At 34.6% G+C, this 19,461-nt stretch overlaps 1 protein-coding gene across 2 annotated transcripts in view; it reads left to right on the top strand.

The window, feature by feature from the left end:
• GSK3B (glycogen synthase kinase 3 beta) overlaps positions 1 to 19,461 on the top strand; it is a 236,684-nt gene that overhangs the window by 73,126 nt on the left and 144,097 nt on the right. For both annotated transcript variants that reach the window (XM_053564177.1, XM_053564176.1), the window contains exon 2: positions 5,047 to 5,240. In XM_053564177.1, the coding sequence (XP_053420152.1) occupies positions 5,047 to 5,240 (194 nt within the window). The remainder of the gene's footprint in view (positions 1 to 5,046; positions 5,241 to 19,461) is intronic.

Here is a 19,461-nt window from a genome sequence, read left to right as displayed (position 1 = left end):
ATACTCCTTGTCTTAAAAAAAGAGCAGTTGCACTCTCTGGCTAGAGCTTCCATGTCATAAAGTAGAGCCCTTATTTCATGACAAGAGCAAGTTCATTTTAGAATTTATCTAACTCTGATTCCGTGGCCTCAGTTCCTTTTTATTTCCTTTGATAATCAATTTTCATATGGTTTTCATGTTTCTAGCAGTTTTGTTTATTTTGGGGAGAATATCTTTGCTTTAATTAGAAGTTCTTTAGCTGGCTGCTTAGAATAAAGAGTTGTTTGAACTTCGACTTTAAAAATTTGAAAAATTGAAAGTGGCTAGTATTTCCCCTTCTGACAATTTTAATCACACCCGAAAATAAGATTTGTTTTTGTTCTTTTGAGTAATTTACATATTTTCCACTAGAATGCCATATTGTTACACATCTTTAAAAAATCTGTTACTTCTCTTCATGATGGATGATAGGCAGTGCTGTTTTTCGTACTAATACAATTGTTAGGTAGAAAATGTCTTGGAAACGCTTTGTATCTTCTGCATAGTTACCGGTGGTAGTTTGCAAGTTTCTCTGGAATTTTGTTGGCAGACTTTTAACTTTGTTGTTTCTACATGGAGACTTTATTCTTGGAATGAAGGCAGACTTTATAGAGGCAGCCATTGCAGACTCAGCTTCTCACAACAAGGTCATCAGTGTATTTCTTGGATTATGGCATGGCTTTGCTCGATTTATATTGCTGGTATGGTTTATTAATATTCTCTAAAAGCTTTAGCTACAAAATTGTTTTCATTGTTGATCTTTCATCTCTGGATTATAAGAATTTTTCTCTTTAAGAGAAGAAATATCAAATTAAATGGCTTTGTTAAATGAACAAAGTATGTTCAACTTTGAGATTTATCATTCATATAAAATTAGAGTGTCAGTGCCTGAGACCTCCTAAATATTTAAACATCCTTGAAGTGGCCCTTGGGTTTTAGGCTCCTCACTCCATACTTTGGATGCAGTCTATGTCACATTGTTACCTTTGTTCACTTAGGGTGACTTGATCTGAGGAATAAGGATAAGACTTTAAGCAATATATCTAGAAGACGCTGCTTATGGGTATAGCCTTATGTCTGAGAGATTGAGAAATAGGTTACATGTGTCATTTGGGGATATGCCTGAAGTTACTAAGGCTTTTATAAAAATTGTACTCTGTATTTATTTAACATCCTTTGATGGTGGTTTTTCTATTGCAAACCATCTTTCCATTGCTTCATGAGGAGTCTGTTATGGCTTACATATTTAAGATGTATCTATTACGGCAAACAGTAGGAGATTTAATTCTGTGTTCTAATTACATAGGAAATTCATACCGTATGAGTGGATTCTAGTCATAATACAGGATCCCAGGAGTCCTCTGACCGGAGAGAGGGCCTGGAGCTGAGCTAATTCCACTGTTCTGCTGTTAGCACCTGCGAGACAGTGGCATTTTTGAAGAGCAGTTTTATCGCAATGACTAGTGCTATATAATTAGTGTGAGAATCACTGTTCCATGTATTCTGAGGAATCTAGTATTGGGCTTTTTTATTTTTAATGAGGCAGATTTGTTTTGGTTTCTAGTTTTTCTGGAGTATTTTGGTGTGTTGGAAGTTGTATTTGTTCTATCATTCAAAATAATCTGGTATCTAGCAGCAGATATTAAAATCGGATGTTATAGATTCAATTGCTTTTACACTTTAATTTTTCATATGCTTTTGCAAAGGTAAATTTTAGAACCCAAAGTTGCCAAAGTATCTCTGGGAATATCTCTTGCCATTATAAGGAGTACATAGTTTGAAACCTGAAAATTGTAAAGGTTTGTACATTTATTCTCAAACTTCCTATCACTCTTGAGCTAGTTGTTTTACATTATATTATCAGAAATATTATCTTTGATGGTGGTAAGGAAAAGCATATGAAGTTAGTCTTTGAGTGGTAGTAGGAAGGTTGTAAAATACAGCATAGATGTTGTGAGGCATATGAAGACGTCTACTACTTAAAGCTTTGTAAATTAATCTCACAGTTTTGCTATCTTTGTTTGCATACTAGATACAATAATATTTCCCTACATTTATTATAAGTATCAAAGTAAATGAAACAATCAATGGGAAAGATCTTTGTAAGTGGTGAAATTTTATGTAGTTGTTTATCTTTTTGCTAAGTTGACTAATTATAATGCCAAATGGTGACGTGCTTTTCCTTGGCATACCAACTGCTGATTGCTCCATGGAGCTACTAATCTTCATGTCAGATTATCTCTGATATTACTCAGCTATTCTCTTCAGCACTACTACTTCATATTTCTGGTAGAGCAGTGTGAAGAAATTGATGATTTCTCAATAAAAATTTACAATTCTTGAAGTCTATAGAAAGCCTGAGAGCCATCGTTCCAAGTATACCTAGATGTCATTTATTAGTGTAATCTATGACTAGTTCTCAGTAGTTTCTTTGCTTTAGAGAGAATAGAATAGTAAATCTTTTCATTCCTAAGATAGTAAGTACTTTTCTGCCCTCTGTGTACAAGAGGGTAAAAGAATTGGTCCTTGTTCACATCAAATCTCAGTTCCAAATTAAGAGGCCTCAAGAATCTCTTTCAATTATAACACCTATAGGATCTATTTTATCTTTTCACTCTGCTTTTAATATTTTAGCAGAGTTATCTAATTTGTACTTTTTCCCATTTGTAAATCATGATGCTGAGATAGACATTCCCAGGCTTAGTAATATGAATGAAGAGGTATTAAATCCCAGGGTTGTGGTGGATAGTTTTCATACCTGGTTCCTGAACCCCTAAAATACAAAGGCAATTTTAGAAGTACAACTTGAGGAGGAAAGTAGGGAAAGTCATTACAAATGGTTATTTCTTGCTTCAGTTCTCTTACTAGAGCAAGTAAAGCCATGGCTTTTGTTTTCCTTATTGAAATATGGTTATGCAGTAGAAAAGCATAATTTTTGATTGTACCCAGATAGTTTCTTTCAGTTAAAATTGTGGAGTGCAGCAGCCATCTTTAACATCTCTTAGTTTATGTTAATTAAGGTAATCTTTTGTGAATTACACCTGTGAAATTTTGCAGGCAACTTTTTCTGTGAAATTATTAATTGAAAATTCTTGAAATATTTTCTTGGTGTCAGTGGCTTTGACTTGCGTTATCCAGTGAAGAGTCAGACTGTGAAATCACTTCAGCCTTTTTGGATTATAAGGACAAGATCACTACCTTGGATTTTAATCTTTTCTTTTTCTGGTTCTGACCTTTCTGGATCTGTTCCTTTAAGATTAGAAGATTGATTTTCTTGAGGACTGTTAAAGTAAAGAAAGGTTATTTTGCAAATGAGAAAGAAAAGAATTTATGGTAGGGTTTATAGTCAACCTGCAAAGTTGTTAATCTATGTAAAGGTTAACAGATTTTTTTCATGCAAGGCATGGTAATTTAGAGCTCAGATTAGATTAAACTAGGTTTTTAGCAAATATATCTTAGATTTTACTGGGGGTAAGACCTATGCTAAGGTTTATATGCACTTAAAGAGTATGTAATGCTGTCATAAATAAAAATGGTACGGTTGGCAAGATTTGAATTCTTTATACAAAAGTACTGTTGGATTTGTGCTTATTTAATCATGTCTGTGTATTTTGCCTTGGAACTAAAGATATGATATGCAATGACTGCCTGTAATTCACGTACTAATCTTATGTAGGAATCACCATTGCTTTTGAATTTGTCATGAAGGCTATCTTGTTTATTGGCTTTTGTCTATATTGATACTTCTGTGAATTTAAATGGATATAAAAATTGGTTATATTATGCTACCATTTGGATATATATTTATCAATTTATTTTTGGTTAGAAGATAATGTATTATATTACTTTTCCAAATTAGTATGAATTCAATTACCATTTTAAGAATAAAATTGATAATTATAGAAGAGTAGCAGAGGAAAAAATACAATCAATCAGTGAGCCTAAGGCCTTTTAATGTATTGAGAATTGATTCTAAATTTGTCAGGGGAGAGTGAAGAGGAAGAAGACGTAATTATTTCAGGATGATTCTAGTCTGTAGAATATGTTTGATTCTGAAAACTTTAAAGGGCAATTTAATACTCTTTTAAGATCAGCTGTGAGGTAGCATAATATTGTTGGGAATAGTTTAAGCATTCAAAGGAAAGGTGGTAATTGTGGACCATACCTAGTCAAGTAGCCTGTGGATCTTGAGCTTGAATTGACGATAGGCTTTGAATTACTACCAGGGATAAGTGAAGGCAAAAAGGAAAGGAGGTGGCTATGAATGAACAGAGACCCCAGAGCCAGTGAGCTACTTTATAAATGGGGCTCAGTTCAGAATGGATTTATTTCTTTACAGTTCTGTATCTCTTAATATCAAATTAACATTCTTCATCTGACCTTACTAGAAGAGGGATTCTGCTACCTTATTGAAAAGAAAAAGCTACATGGGTGGAAACACTGAAAATGTTTACCTTCTCAAAGCAATGAAATTGGAATATTAGACATTTCAGTTGTATATATTTCATGTAAAAAAAAAAAAAAAAAAAGGAGAGGACGGTGCCTATGGCTCAAAGGGGTAGGGCGCTGGCCCCATATGCTGGAGGTGGTGGGTTCAAACCCAGCCCCAGCCAAAAACTGCAAAAAAAAAAAAAAAAGGAGGCCTTGAGGAAAGAACTAGGATCTTTAGAGTTGAACAGATAAGGTCAAACACTGATGGATTTACTGTTTGCTATTTGACCATGGGCAAATTTAACATTGTTCTCATTATCTTTAATATGGGAGCAATACTATCTACTTCATGAGGTTGTTGTTTTATGAAATGAACTCATATATGAAAACTAAACATGGTGTCTGTTATATAGAATGAATAAATGGAGAATAAAAAATTACTTACAATCGAAACAACTGATAATTCTATGTGATAAGCTAAGATGAGCATTTAAAAATAATTTGTAGTGAAGAATATAGTTTACTTTGTATATTTTGGCAATTTTCTCAATTTATTTTTTTACAGTTGTTTTTTTAAAAATTCCTTTCTTTCTTTAGGAGACAAGGATGGCAGCAAGGTGACCACAGTGGTGGCAACTCCTGGGCAGGGTCCGGACAGGCCACAAGAAGTCAGCTATACAGATACTAAAGTGATTGGAAATGGGTCATTTGGTGTGGTATATCAAGCCAAACTTTGTGATTCAGGAGAACTGGTTGCCATCAAGAAAGTGTTGCAGGACAAAAGATTTAAGGTAAGACCTCTGGTGTTTCATATACAGTTGACCACCTCCTTACATTGACCACCTCAAGTTGACCTAATTTTCATAGACTGAACATGCACCACATGTAGTTCCTTATGTTGACCACCTCTGTATATTGACAGTTTGTTTCAGACACTTGCATGATCAACTTACAGAAGTTCTGTTGTATTTGTGGCTGTTGTAATACATGTCCCGTAAATTATTATTTTTTCAATTGCTTCTTTGTGCTTCAGATTTCAGCTGTTGTGCCAATTTTTGTTTAACCCAACTACTATAGCGACTTTAATGATTTCTAGTTTGGTATTTCATAGAGGTAAAATTTACTGAAGATCGCAATATTACTTTTGTAACCACTACTTTGAATGACACATGTATTTAAAATCCTGTGAAAGGTAAGTTAAAATTTCTTAATTTATACTTTAAAAAAAAAGTGATTTCGTTTGGTCTTTTGCCTCATTGGTATAGGGGACCAGAGAAGCACTGTCTGTAGCATATGAACATTTGATAGTTGATTATGCTTCCTTTCTTGAAACATTTCCTTTAATCCATGGCACAACACTATCCATTTCCCCCCATAACTATTACTTTCCTTTGCTATTTTTCCTTGTTTCTTTTCCTTCTGTTTCTAGAAACCAACAATCCCAAAGTTCAGTTCTTGTCATTTATTTTCACTTCTTACACCTTTTCATTAGGGGATCCTACATATGGAAGCTCAGATGTTATCTCTTATCTTGTGGTATACTGGAAAGAATCAGGAAAATTAGGTTGCAGTCAAAGCTTTGTCATTAACAAGCTATGTAGTCTTGCTCCCTTCTTTGTCCACCTCTATTAACATTTTCCTGAAAGCCTCCTATGTGTTAAGACCAATGCTAAACACTAGGAAATATAAAGAGAAAGATGATTGCAGCTTTGAAATAGCATACAGTCTAGCGTCTATCTGCTCTAAACCATCTAGAAAAGCTTTTCTTGTAAAAAAATTTTTTTTTAATTCTTTAGTTTTTGTTTCGGATTCTCACCACTTCTCTAAGTACTCGTCTTACGTTGCCAAATGCCCAGTGGATCTTAATATCTGAATGTTGCATTGTTATCTCAAATTGGCTAAGCATCTTATCTAAGCCTGACTTCACTTTCAGGACCCAGTGGAAATCCTTCCTGTTGGTTTCCAGACCTTCAGATTTGCTTTTTCCTTCTCATGGTTTTATCATTCACTCTGTCATTCATACATAGAACTTGCATAGTTGACCACCTTCCTACACTGACCAACTCCTTAAATTGACCTAATTTTCATACACTAGACATACACTACGTGTATGTATTGGTACATTAGACCTACTTCCTTATGTTGACTACCTTCATTTGGTGTCTAGTTTGTTACAGTTCCTTGGGTGGTCAACTTACAGAGGGTCTTTTATATTTCATTCTTTCACCAATCATTGTCAAACTTAGTTGATTTTTTCTTTTTCCTTCTCACTGCCTTGCTGATAGATTTTTTTCTTTCCCTTTCTCATCACTGTCATCACAACTTTTCTGGTCAGGCCCTGTCATTGTTCAGCTTAATCACTAGTAAGCCTCTACCTCTTGGTCTTCTCCCTTTCAGTCTTTTTTGTATGCTAACATTAGAATAATCCTAGTTCTGCTTGGTCATGCTCCTTCTGCATACAACCCTTCTATGGTGCTTACTAACCTCGAAAATAAAACCTTCCTAGTTTACCTGTATACTCAGAAATTGCCGTAGTTGTCCCTGTTTTCCACATATTCAGCTTTATAAACTTTCTACATCACTATCCTTGAAATATGTTCTTCTTTATGACTTCCCTGCTTTTATTCTTTCTATTATTTCCATTCTTCTCCTATTTAAATCATTTGCATATATAAAGACTCGAGTCAAATTCTCCCTCTGAAATTTCCTGGATGATTCCAGCAAGCCATGGGAGTTTTGCTATTTTAAATTCCTTGAACCTTTATTGTTCATAAACTAGGAAATTCCATATTTTATTCATAACAGTATCTTCATTGTCATTATATTTGTCTCTCAAATACACACATATTCAACTTTTTTGGATTAGTAGTTAATGATAATAGCAAATGCTTACCAAATCCTTATTATATGTATTTTTTTATATGAGTAGTTTTACATAATTTTATCATTAATACTGTGAGATTGATACTGTTACTATTTGGATAAGAAAACCTATGTATAAAGAAATTCAAATTAACTTATCCAGGGTCACAAGTAAGTGGCTGGATGGGTAAGGATTTGACTCTAAACAGTCTGACTCCACAGTCTGCCCTACTACATTTTATCATCACTATGTTAAACCTTTCCCCTTTCTTTCTCTCTCACAATATTAATCCTCACTCAGTATTGTAGTATCAATTCTCAGGGCATCAGACTTCTTTTGTCACAGTATTAAACTACACCTTCTCTGTCCCCCCTCAAGAAAAAAAGAGGGAGATCAGTTTTATTTCATCCTTTAATGGTTGTAATATATTTTATGGTATAAATTTGAGTCATTATTTGATCATTAGCTATTGAGGGTGTTTTCTTTATCAAACAGTGCATATATATACTTTATCAGAATTTTAGCATTTAAATCTTGATACAGGCTGCCTTTCAGATAGATTTCTATCAATTTAAGTGCATATTATTTGAGTATGCATAATATTTATTTCCTTTATAGTCTGTAGATATTGAGAATATTTTTACATTCAATTCTGTAAGTGAAAAATTATTTTAATTTACAACATCATTTCACATACTGTGACCCTTTTTAGGATGTCTTCCTCATTTGTTAAGGATTGTATTAGCTGTGTATTGCTGCATAACACATTGGTTTCCTTATCCAAATAACATTACCAATCTCATAGTACTAATGGTACACATTATTCAGAACACTTAATGATGTAAACAATGAACATTTTATTATCTCAGTGCTTCCATGGGCCAGCAATCCAGGCTGGGAACGTCTGGCCCAGGATATCTCACAGGACCGTGTATAATTCAGGTGTCAGCAGAGGCTGCAGTGTCATCTAAAGGCTTAGCTGGAGGGGGGGAAATACCTGCCTCCAAATTTACTCATGTGGTTTACTGGCACTTTATTTCTTTGCCATGCTTTCTCATGTCTTGGCAGCTAGCATTCCCCCATGGCAAGTAATCCAAAGGAGAAATAGTGAGCAAGCCCAGGATAGATGCCACAGTCTATTTATAACCTAATATCAGAAGGGTGAGGTGACTGCACATAAATGTGAATACCCTGGGGCAGGTGTCTTTGAGGGCCATCCTAGAAGCTCCCTCCAGAAGAAAATGAACCATCTTAAAGTGAGAAAAAAATAGTATCAATTTGTTTTGATTTTGCTTATGATAACTGCTATTTAGATGTTGATTTGGGCTTTGGCGTCATGCTGAGAAAGAGCTTTCCCTGTTTTGCTTATAAATCTCTTTTTTCCAAGGATTTTAGTTTTTATTTATTTTAACTTTTTTTTTTAGTCCTTCTGGAATTACATTTTAATGTGTAGCATGAAGCAGTGATACAACTTTTCCCCTTATGGTACATCATTAGTCTTAAAAAACTGCTTTTTATGTATTTGTATTGATAGGGGAAGAGAGCCGTGATTCAGTGTTAAGGTATAGGAGGTCTAATGTTTCATTATGATTTAGTCTTTTTTTTGAGACAGAGTCTCACTCTCTTGCCCTGGGTAGAGTGCCATGCATCATCATAGCCCACAGCAACCTCAATCTCTTGCACTTAAGCTATCCTCTTAAACTCAGCCTTGGAGTAGCTGGGACTACAGGCACTTGCCACAACACCTGGCTATAGTTTTTCTGTTTTTAGTAGAGATGGAGTCTCACCCTTGGTCAGGCTGGTCTCAAACTCCTGAGCTTAAGCATTCTACCCACCTTGGTCTCCCGGAGTGCTAGGATTACAGGTGTGAGCTACTGTGCATAGCCTCTTTATTTTATTTTATTTTTTTTAAGAAATGGGGGTCTTGCTGTGTTGCTCAGGAGTGCATCAACTATTCATAGGCATGATCTCGCTACTGATCAGTGCTGGAGTTTCTTACCTGGGCCAGCTCACCACTTCTTAGGCATCCTGTTGGTCCTCAGTTCCAGGAAGGTCACCATACTGATTCCTAACTTAGTATGGACCCCCGGTCAGTATAGCACACTATATAGTCTAGAACACCTAGACTCAAGCTATTCTCCTGCCTCAGCCTTCCTAGAGGCTGTGACTATAGGTGCTGCACCAGCATGCCCAGCCCCTTTTTCGTGTTTTAGTGGGGAAGGTGTCCAGAGTTAGGGACCATGGTTTAAGAATAACTGACACTTGAAATTTGTGGTTTACCCCATTCTAGAGTTGTGTGGGTGTGTGACCAATTAATTTAATAAAGACAGATTTGTCTAATGATCTATTTGAAGTATTCACATAACATCTTATAGTTTAAAAATTACTTTCCTATACATAATCATTTGGTTCTTGAGACTTTTTATTGTATAATTTCAGGCTTAAAATTATCATATAATACAAAGAATTTCCTTTGTTCTTTCGTCTGGCTATTTCTAACATTAACATTTATCAAATTATTATTTTCTTTATTATTTCTTTCTTCCTGTATACACACATTTTATTTCCTGAAATATTTGAGTGTACCTTTTAAGTATGATGCCCCTTTGTGCCTAAATTGGCAATGTGTATTTTCCAAATTCAGTAACATTTGCTTACATAACCACAGAATTGTTATAAAGATAAGGAAATTATCATTTATGTGGTACTACTATCTAATCTACAGACCTTATTGAAGTATCTCCAGTTGATCCAGTAATGTCTGTTACAGCTATAGAAAATCCTGGGCCACGTATTTACTTGTCATATACCTATAGTCTTCTATACCAGGAATAGTTCCTCACTCATTGTCTTTCATGACATTCGCATTTTGAACAGTATAGCCTGTTATTAGGGTTTGTCTAATGTTTCTTCATAATTAGATTCGGAATATTTGTTTTTTTTGCAGGAATCCATAGAAATGATGTTTTGTTCTTAATGCATAATCTCTGGAGGGCCATAATGCCTGCTTGTCTTATTACTGATTATATTGACGTCTTAGTACTGTCTGCTAGTTTTCTTTACTGTAGAGCTACTATTTTTCTCTTTGTGGAGAAATACTTTTAGAATATGTAAATAACCTATTTTTCAACAAACTTATACCAGCCAGTTTTAGGATTCATTGATGAATCTTGTTAGAATCAGTTATTCTAATAATGGCTACTAATGGCTTTCTAATTTTTTTATTCCTTTATTAATTTCTACTCCTAAGGATCATAAGGAAGAAAGACCTTTCCTTTCTCCTCTATTTATTTATTTATTTATTTGTATGTATCAGATGGACTCATCAACTCTTATTAAATATGTTATATCTTCCAGTCATTTATTTCGATATTCAAATTGCCTCAGATTTGGCCAGTAAAAGCCCTTTCAAACTGAGTCTAAGTCCTCTTAGCCAAAAGAGCTAAACAGTAAGGGGCTATGGGTGGGTGTGTGTGTGTGTGTGTGTGTGTGTGTGTGTACCTATTCTCATGTGCATTTTTCTATATTTCTTTCTATTAAAACTTCATACTTTCAATTTCAGGGCAACACCATAGAGTTCACTCTAGCTTCCCTCTTACTATATTTGTAATTCCTTTTCCAAAAGTGAAAATCTTGGTTACCATTATCCACAATATATTTTCTTATTTCCTCACTCCTAGAATTTACAAAGTAGTTTTATAACTGATAACCCTGGGGCAGAGTTGGGACCTCCTGAGACTTTACTGTTTGTTTACACTTGTTTTTTGTCTTTCCAATGAAGAGCATATAGCCTGAATATTTTGTTCAAAAAGTTTTGATTAGTTTTTTCTTTTTCTTTAAATTTTTTCCTATAGCATAGTTAGGTTATTCACTTCATGTAATTTGATTCATCTGTCTCTGTATCTCTTCTTGGAACTTTATCCTCGTTCTTTTTGATTTAAAAAATTTTTATTTGTTTTTATACTGTGAAACACAAATACAGTTCCAAAGTCAGAAAAATACAAGTGTCATTCTCTCTCTATTCCTTCTGTTCTATTTCCATTCATTCCCTATAGATTGCCAATCTTACTATATTCTGGTTTATTACTTTTTCTGGATTTGTTTTACACAAATGATTGGAAATATGTAATTTCTTGATTTCTTTCTTCCACAGAAGGTAGCATATTAAAGATACTCTTTTATACTTTGTTTTTTCTCTTAGTTATATTTCCTGGAAATCATTGCATATCAGTTCATAGATTTTTATCATCCTTTGTATAGCTGCATAGTATTGCATAGTTGATTTAATCACTTTCTTATGAATATTTAAGTCATTTTCAATATTTTCAAATTTAAAGAAGGCAGTTATGAAGTACATTGTGCATATGTGTTTTTGTATTAGAGGTGTCATATCAGAGTAAATTAATAGAAGTAGGACTGCTGAGTCAAAATATAAACATACGTGGTTTTCCTTAGTATTACTAAATTCCCCTCTGTAAGATTTATGCCAATTTGCATTTTTCCATTAATATGAGTACCTGTTTCTTTATAATTTGCTTATAAAAGTTACATTGCTTTATCAATTTTTGCTAATCTAATAGACAAGAAATGGTAATTCAGTGTAGGTTTAATTTGAATTCTTTTTGAGTACATTTAAACATCTTTTCATCTGTTCAAGATCCATTTTATTTGTTTTTATGAGTACATGTGAATTGTCTTCCGGGGACATTTAAAAAAAATAGGTTTTGGAGTTTTTCTCATAAACTCTAGAGAGTGTTTTGTTATGGAAATACTCCTTAGCTGTGACATATGTTGGATTTTACTTTGTATATGGTAGTCTTGTGCCATGTAAGAGTCACCTTCTCCTCACCTTATGCAGTTGTATTGTTCTTTTAGCAGTATTTTGTGTTATGATTAGAAAGCCTTTCTGTTATACTCAAATTAAAGAGAAATTCATCTACATTTTCTTCTAGTAGTTATTAAAGTTTCATTTTTTACATGTAGATTCCTTATCCATTATCCTTATCCTTTGGGTTTTATTCCTGTGTTTATGGAGTTTATTCCTGTGTATGCTATGAGCTAGTGATCTAATTTTATCTTTTCTAAATCATTTATCAATTGTCTGAGTACCATTTATTAGAAAGGCCATCTTTGTTCCAGAGATTTAAGATGTAACATGTCATTTACATGCTACATTTCTACATGTACTTGGGTCTGTTTCTGAACTTAATTTATTCCACTAGGCTGTTTACATATTCCTGTGTCACTGTCATATTGTTTTAATTACAGAGGCTTTGTAAAATGTTTTAACATTTCAGAAGGCTAATCCATCCTTGTAGACTTACTTTTTGGTGTTTTCTACCTATTTTTCCATGTTAATTTTTCCATATGAACTTTGGTATCTGATTTATCTAACTCCATAAGAAAAGCTTGTTGGTATTATAAATTAATTTGAGAAGAACTGACTTGTTTGTTGAATTATCTTATCTAGGAATAACAAGTGTGTTTCATTTGTTCAAATCAGCTTTTGTATCTTTTAGTTTTACTTATGCAAGCTTTTGATATTTCTCATGTTTGTTCTTACTGCATGTGGTCTATGGTTTTTCTATCCTCTCTTCTCTCCCCTCTCGTCCCCTTACGGTAGATTGCCTTACAACAAGCTCAGTTCTTGCCATTATCATATCACCCTTCTTTCGTGGAATTTAATTATTCTTGTTTTCCTTCCTTAATGTTAACTGTTAATAGATGATTGTGGCCAGAAAATAAAATCTGATAAATTGACCATTTTTTTCTTTTTATTATCATAAAATAGGAATTTCTCTTACAACTTAAAAATCCATAATTTAACATCTTCCATTTATATAGTTGCTGCTTGACATTGTATTCAATAATAATGAGTTTCCAGCAAAAGGTTAGAATAGGATCTTCTCCTTGACCTATTAAATGAACTAACCTACTGAACCTCCTAGTGGGCAGAGAGAGGCAGTTTGTTTTGGTGAAAAGAAAAGAGGTCAGAAATAAAAAGAAAACCAAGAATAATTATCCCTATGTCAGTAGTCACATAAAACTGTAAGACAATGAGGCTTTAAAATAATTTCTAGTATAAGAAGCTTCATTTCAGTATTATTTTATCTACAATTTGAATGGCTTTTTCCCTCTGTGACCATTATACTGTGACCTAACTAAATGCCTCACTTGGGCAGTTTGGAAGTACTTGTGATAGAAAATGCTTGTGTAGGGGTACAGTTCATCTAGGTACCAAATTAAAGTGGGAGACCTTACTATTGCTATGGGCAAAAGCTTACCCTATCCCACATCCAGTTGTGGTTGTTGAAACTGGCTTTTCCAATTTGAAAATCAGTAAGTTGCATTTTTAATTAATTAGTAATTTTAGCTTCATAAACTTTTAATCTTAGTTCTTCCTTGAGCTAAGTGATAGGTTTCAGGTCTCCTACTTAATTTCACTTGTTCTGTCGTTCGGATGTGGAAATGGGGATGTGATGTATTACTGTTGCTCTGTTTTGTTCCGGATGTGTAGTATTACTGTTGTTCTGAAAGTGAAGTCCTGCTTTTAATGTAAACCATTTTGGAGAGTGAGAAAAGATAAATGGCTGTTTTTGATTCTTAGAATATAATTATTCTCTGAATATATTCTGGAAAGAAACTAGAGGAGGAAGACTTTGCTGCACTACTTAATTTTCAAAGCTTGAGCATATCCATTAATTTTATAAGCCTCAGTTTTAATTATCTATAAAATGGGAAAAGTATTACCACAGCAGTGCTCTGGCCCAATGTTTGTTTGTTTGTTTATTTATTAAATCATAAATACATAGATCATGTATACATTAATGCATTTATGGGGTACAATGTGCTGATTTCATATAGAATTAGGAACGTTTACATCACACTGTGGCCCAGTGTTTGGTGGCCCAGCTCTTTGTAAAAGAGCTCAATAAGTATTACTGTATTTTGTTTCTCTTCTTCAGTATTATGTGAATCAAATAAAACAAAGTATTATGAGAACATTTTGTAAGTTTTAAAACTTCTTATAACTAAGCTGTATTGTCTTTATATTTAGGGGGCTGAACTATGAACTGCTATTTATGTGGGTTTCATTTCCTATTTGTTTAGCTTCCTCTTAAATTTAGTAGTGTATTTTCAGGCACCTAATTATTTGTATTTATATGGCTATTTAAGTCATTTGTGGAAAATCTATTCACTAATAAAACTGAGAGGCAACTGAAACAGGTAGTAATCTTTATCTGTGCCATGTATAGCAACATTCCTTGCATTATGGAAACTTGTCATTACAAAACGGAAGCTAAAACTCGTGTAGGTGGAAGAGAAAGATAGCACGTTGGATAGATAGGAGATGTCTTATACTGAGAGTAAGTATAGCTCTAAGAAAGTAATAGCATGGCGTACGGGAGTCCTCAAACCAAAATTGTCCTGCTGGAGAAGTCAGGTTTCTTCCTGGAAAAGACCTCCATTAAGTATGCCTGCCATGCTTAGTTGCTGTCTGGGAATAGCCCATGGGAAGCTTGGCTCAGCCCCAAAGAAAGAATGAGTTTGGTAATTCTGATGCTGTTCCTTGCCTGTGTATGGGATATCTAAGAGGTACATTTTCATAGTTGCTGTACAAAGTTTATTAAGGATACAGACTGTTTTATGCTGTCCACCACAACAGTAATATTATGTAGAGCATTACAAAGATCCTCCTATTGCCCTTTTGTAAGGACTTCTTTCTTTGCCATCCTTCTACCCCTAGCATCCAGAATAACCTCTGGCAACAACCACTAATCTGTTCTCCATTTCTATACTTTTTTTCTTTCAAGAATGTTATATTAGGCTTGGTGCCTAAAGCTCAGCAGCTAGGCATGAGCCACATACACCAGAGCTGGCGGGTTTGAACCCAGCTCAGGCCGGCCAGACAACAATGACAATTACAACAACAACAACAAAAAGCCAGGCGTTGTGGTGGGCACCTTTAGTCCCAGCTACTTGGGAGGCTGGGGCAAGAGAATCACTTAAGCCCAAGAGTTTGAGGTTGCTATGAGCTGTGATGCCACAGCACTGTACCAAGGCCAACATAGTGAGACTCTGTCTCAAAAAAAAAAAAAAAAAAAAGAATGTTGTATTAATGGAATGACATACAGGATGTAACTTTTTCTTTTTTCTTTTATTTATTTACTTATTTATTAAATCATAACTGTGTACATTAATGCGATCATGGGACACCATACACTGGTTTTGTAGACCGTTTGACACATTGTCATCACACTGGTTAGCATACCTTTCCTGGCATTTTCTTAGTTATTGTGTTAAAACATTTACATTCTACATTTACTAAGTTTCACATATATCCTTGTAAGATGCACCGCAGGTGTAATCCCACCAATCACCCCCCCTCCGCCCACCTCCCCACTTCTTACCCTCCCTTTCCCCCTTCCCCTTTTTTTAGGTTATAACTGGGTTATAGTTTTCATGTGAAAGCCATAAATTAGTTTCATAGTAGGGCTGAGTACATTGGATACTTTTTCTTCCATTCTTGAGATACTTTACTAAGAATATGTTCCAGCTCCATCCATGTAAACATGAAAAAGTTAAAGTATCTATCTTTCTTTAAGGCTGCATAATATTCCATGGTGTACATATACCACAATTTATTAATCCATTCGTAGACCAATGGGCACTTGGTCATTTTCCATGACTTACCAATTATGAATTGAGCTCAATGAACATTCTGGTACAAATAACTTTGTATGATGTGATTTTTGGTCTTCTGGGTATATGCCTAGTAGAGAAATTATAGGATTGAATGGCACATCTATTTCTAGATCTCTAAGTGTTCTCCAAACGTCTTTCCAAAAGGAATGTATTAATTTAAATTCCCACCAGCACTGTAGAAGTGTTCCCTTTTCTCCACATCCACGCCAACATCTCTGGTCTTGGGATTTTGTGATATAGGCTAATCTTACTGGAGTTAGATGATATCTCAAAGTACTTTTGATTTGCATTTCTCTGATGATTAAAGATGATGAGCATTTTTTCATATGTCTGTAGACTGTGTGCCTGTCTTCTTCAGAGAAGTTTCTCTTCAAGTCCCTTGCCCAGCCTGCAATGGGATAACTTGTTCTTTTCTTGCTTATACGTTTGAGTTCTCTATGGATTCTGGTTATTAAAGCTTTGTCGGAGACATAACCTGCAAATATCTTCTCCCGTTCTGAGGGCTGTCTGCTTGCTTTACTTACTGTGTTCTTAGCTGTGCAGAAGCTTTTTAGTTTGATCAGGTCCCAGTAGTGTATTTTTGAAGCTTCTTCAATTGCCCGGGGAGGGTGCTCCTAATAAAATACTCACACAGACCGATTTCTTCAAGGGTTTTCCCTGCACTCCCTTCTAGTATTTTTATAGTTTCATGTCTTAAGTTTAAATCTTTTATCCAGTGAGAGTCTATCTTAGTTAATGGTGAAAGGTGTGGGTCCAGTTTCAGTCTTCTATAGGTTGCCAGCCAGTTCACCCAGCACCATTCATTAAATAGGGAATCTTTTCCCCACTGAATGTTTTTAACTGCCTTGTCAAAGATCAAATAATGGTAAGTAGCTGGATTCATCTCTTGGTTCTCTATTCTGTTCCAGACATCTGCCTCTGTGTTTTTGTGCCAGTACCATGCTGTTTTGATCACTATCGATTTGCAGTATAGTCTGAGGTCTGGTAGCATGATTCCTCCTGCTTTGTTTTTATTTTTGAGTAATGTCTTGGGTATTCGAGGTTTTCTATGATTCCATATAAAATGAAATATTATTTTTTCAAGATCTTTAAAGTATGATCTTTAAAGTATCTTTAAAATAATCCCTATTGCATTAAAACTGTATCTTGCTTTGGGTACTATGGATATATTAACAACGTTGATTCTTCCCAGCCATGAGCACGGTATGTTTTTCCATTTGTTAACATTTTCAGCTATTTCTTTTCTTAGAGTTTCATAGTTCTCTTTATAGAGATTTTTCACGTCCTTTATTAGATAAATTCCCAAATATTTCATCTTCTTTGGCACTACTGTGAATGGAATAGAGTCCTTACCTTTTTTTCAGCTTGACTATTGTTCGTATATATAAAGGCTACCGATTTATGAATGTTGATTTTGTAACCTGAGACGCTGCTGTATTCCTTGATCACTTCTAAGAGTTTTCTAGTAGAGACCCTAGTGTTTTCCAGATATAGATTCATATCATTTGCGAAGAGCGAAAGTTTGATCTCTTCTGACCCTATGTGGATACCCTTGATTGCCTTTTCTTCCCTAATTGCGGTGGCTAAAACTTCCATTACAATGGTAAAAAGCAATGGAGACAATGAGCAGCCTTGTCTGGTTCCTGATCTGAGTAGAAATGATTCCAATTTAACTCCATTCAATATGATATTGGCTGTGGGTTTGCTGTAGATGGCCTCCATGAGTTTAAGAAATGTCCCTTCTATACCAGTTTTCTTAAGTGTTCTGATCATAAAAGGATGCTGAATATTATCAAAAGCTTTTTCTGCATCAATGGTCTTTTTTTTTTAATATGTTTATGTGCTGAATTACACTTATAGATTTACGTATATTGAACCAGCCTTTAGACCCTGGGATAAAACCGAATTGGTCATGATATATAATTTGTTTGATGTGTTGCTGGATTCTGTTTGTTAGGATCTTGTTGAATATTTTTGCATCTATATTTATTAGTGATATTGGCCTATAAGTTTCTTTTCTTGTAGATTCTTTTCCTGGTTTGGGGATCAGGGTGATGTTTGCCTCATAGAATGTGTTGGGTAGTCTTCCTTCTTTTTCTACATTTTGGAACAGGTAGAGTAATATAGGTAATAATTCCTCTTTAAGGGTTTGATAGAATTCTGACGTTAAGCCATCTGGTCCCAGGCTTTTCTTTATAGGGAGATTTTGTATGGTTGATGCTATTTCAGAACTTGATACTGGCCTGTTCAACATTTGCACTTGATTCTGGCTAAGTCTTGGAAGGTGATGTGCTTCCAACTGTTGGTCAATTTCATTCAGATTTTCATATTTCTGAGAATAAAGTTTCTTGTAATATTCATTAAGGATGTTTTGAATTTCTGAGGAGTCTGTTGTTATTTCATCTTTGTTGTTTCTGATTGATGAGATCAGAGATTTTACTGTTTTTTTCCTGGTTAGTTAGGTTAGCCAAAGCTTTATCTATTTTATTGACCTTTTCAAAAAACCAGCTTTTTGATTTATTGATTGTTATATAATTCTTCTGTTTTTCAATTTCATTTAATTCTGCTCTAATTTTGGTTATTTCTTTTCTTCTACTGGGTTTGGAGTTGGAATGTTCTTCCTTTTCCAGTTGCTTGAGATGTCCCATTAAGTTGTTAACTTCCTCTCTTTCCATTCTCTTGAGGAAGGTTTGCAGTGCTGTAAATTTCCCTCTTAGAACTGCCTTTGGCGTGTCCCAGAAGTTCTGATAGTTGGTGTCTTCATTGTCGTTTTGTTCCAGAAATTTGGCAGTTTCCTTCTTAATCTCATCTCTCACCCAGCTATCATTCAGCATAAGGTTATTTAACTTCCACGTTTTTGTATGAGTATGCAGATTCCTGTTGTTACTCAGCTCAAGTTTTATTCCATGATGGTCTGAGAAGATGCGTGGAATAATTTCTATTCCTTTAAATTTACTCAGGTTAGACTTGTGACCTAAGATGTGATTGATTTTGGAGTAAGTTCCGTGGGCTGATGAGAAGTATGTGTATTCAGTTTTGTTGGGATGAAATGTTCTATAGATGTCTGCTAAATCCAAGTGTTGAATGGTTAGGTTTAAATCCAAGATTTCTTTGCTCAGCTTCTTGTTGGAGGATCCATCCAACACTGCCAAAGGAGTGTTGAAATCTCCAACTATTATGCAGCTGGAGGAAATCAAGTTGCTCATGTCTGTTAGAGTTTCTCTTATAAATTGAGGTGCATTCTGGTTGGGTGCATAGATACTAATAATTGAAATCTCATCATATTGAGTATTACCTTTAACAAATATGAAGTAACCATTCTTGTCCTTCCTTACTTTTGTTGGTTTAAAGCCTATTGTATCTGCAAATAAAATTGAAACACCTTCTTTTTTCTGATTACCATTTGACTGAAATATGGATGACCATCCTTTCACCCTGAGTCT

This window comes from Nycticebus coucang, chromosome 16, assembly GCF_027406575.1.
Source record: "Nycticebus coucang isolate mNycCou1 chromosome 16, mNycCou1.pri, whole genome shotgun sequence".
Taxonomy (NCBI): Eukaryota; Metazoa; Chordata; class Mammalia; order Primates; family Lorisidae; genus Nycticebus; species Nycticebus coucang.
The sequence above is the reverse complement of the archived record's forward strand: the minus strand, read 5'-3'. Positions and strand labels throughout refer to the sequence as shown.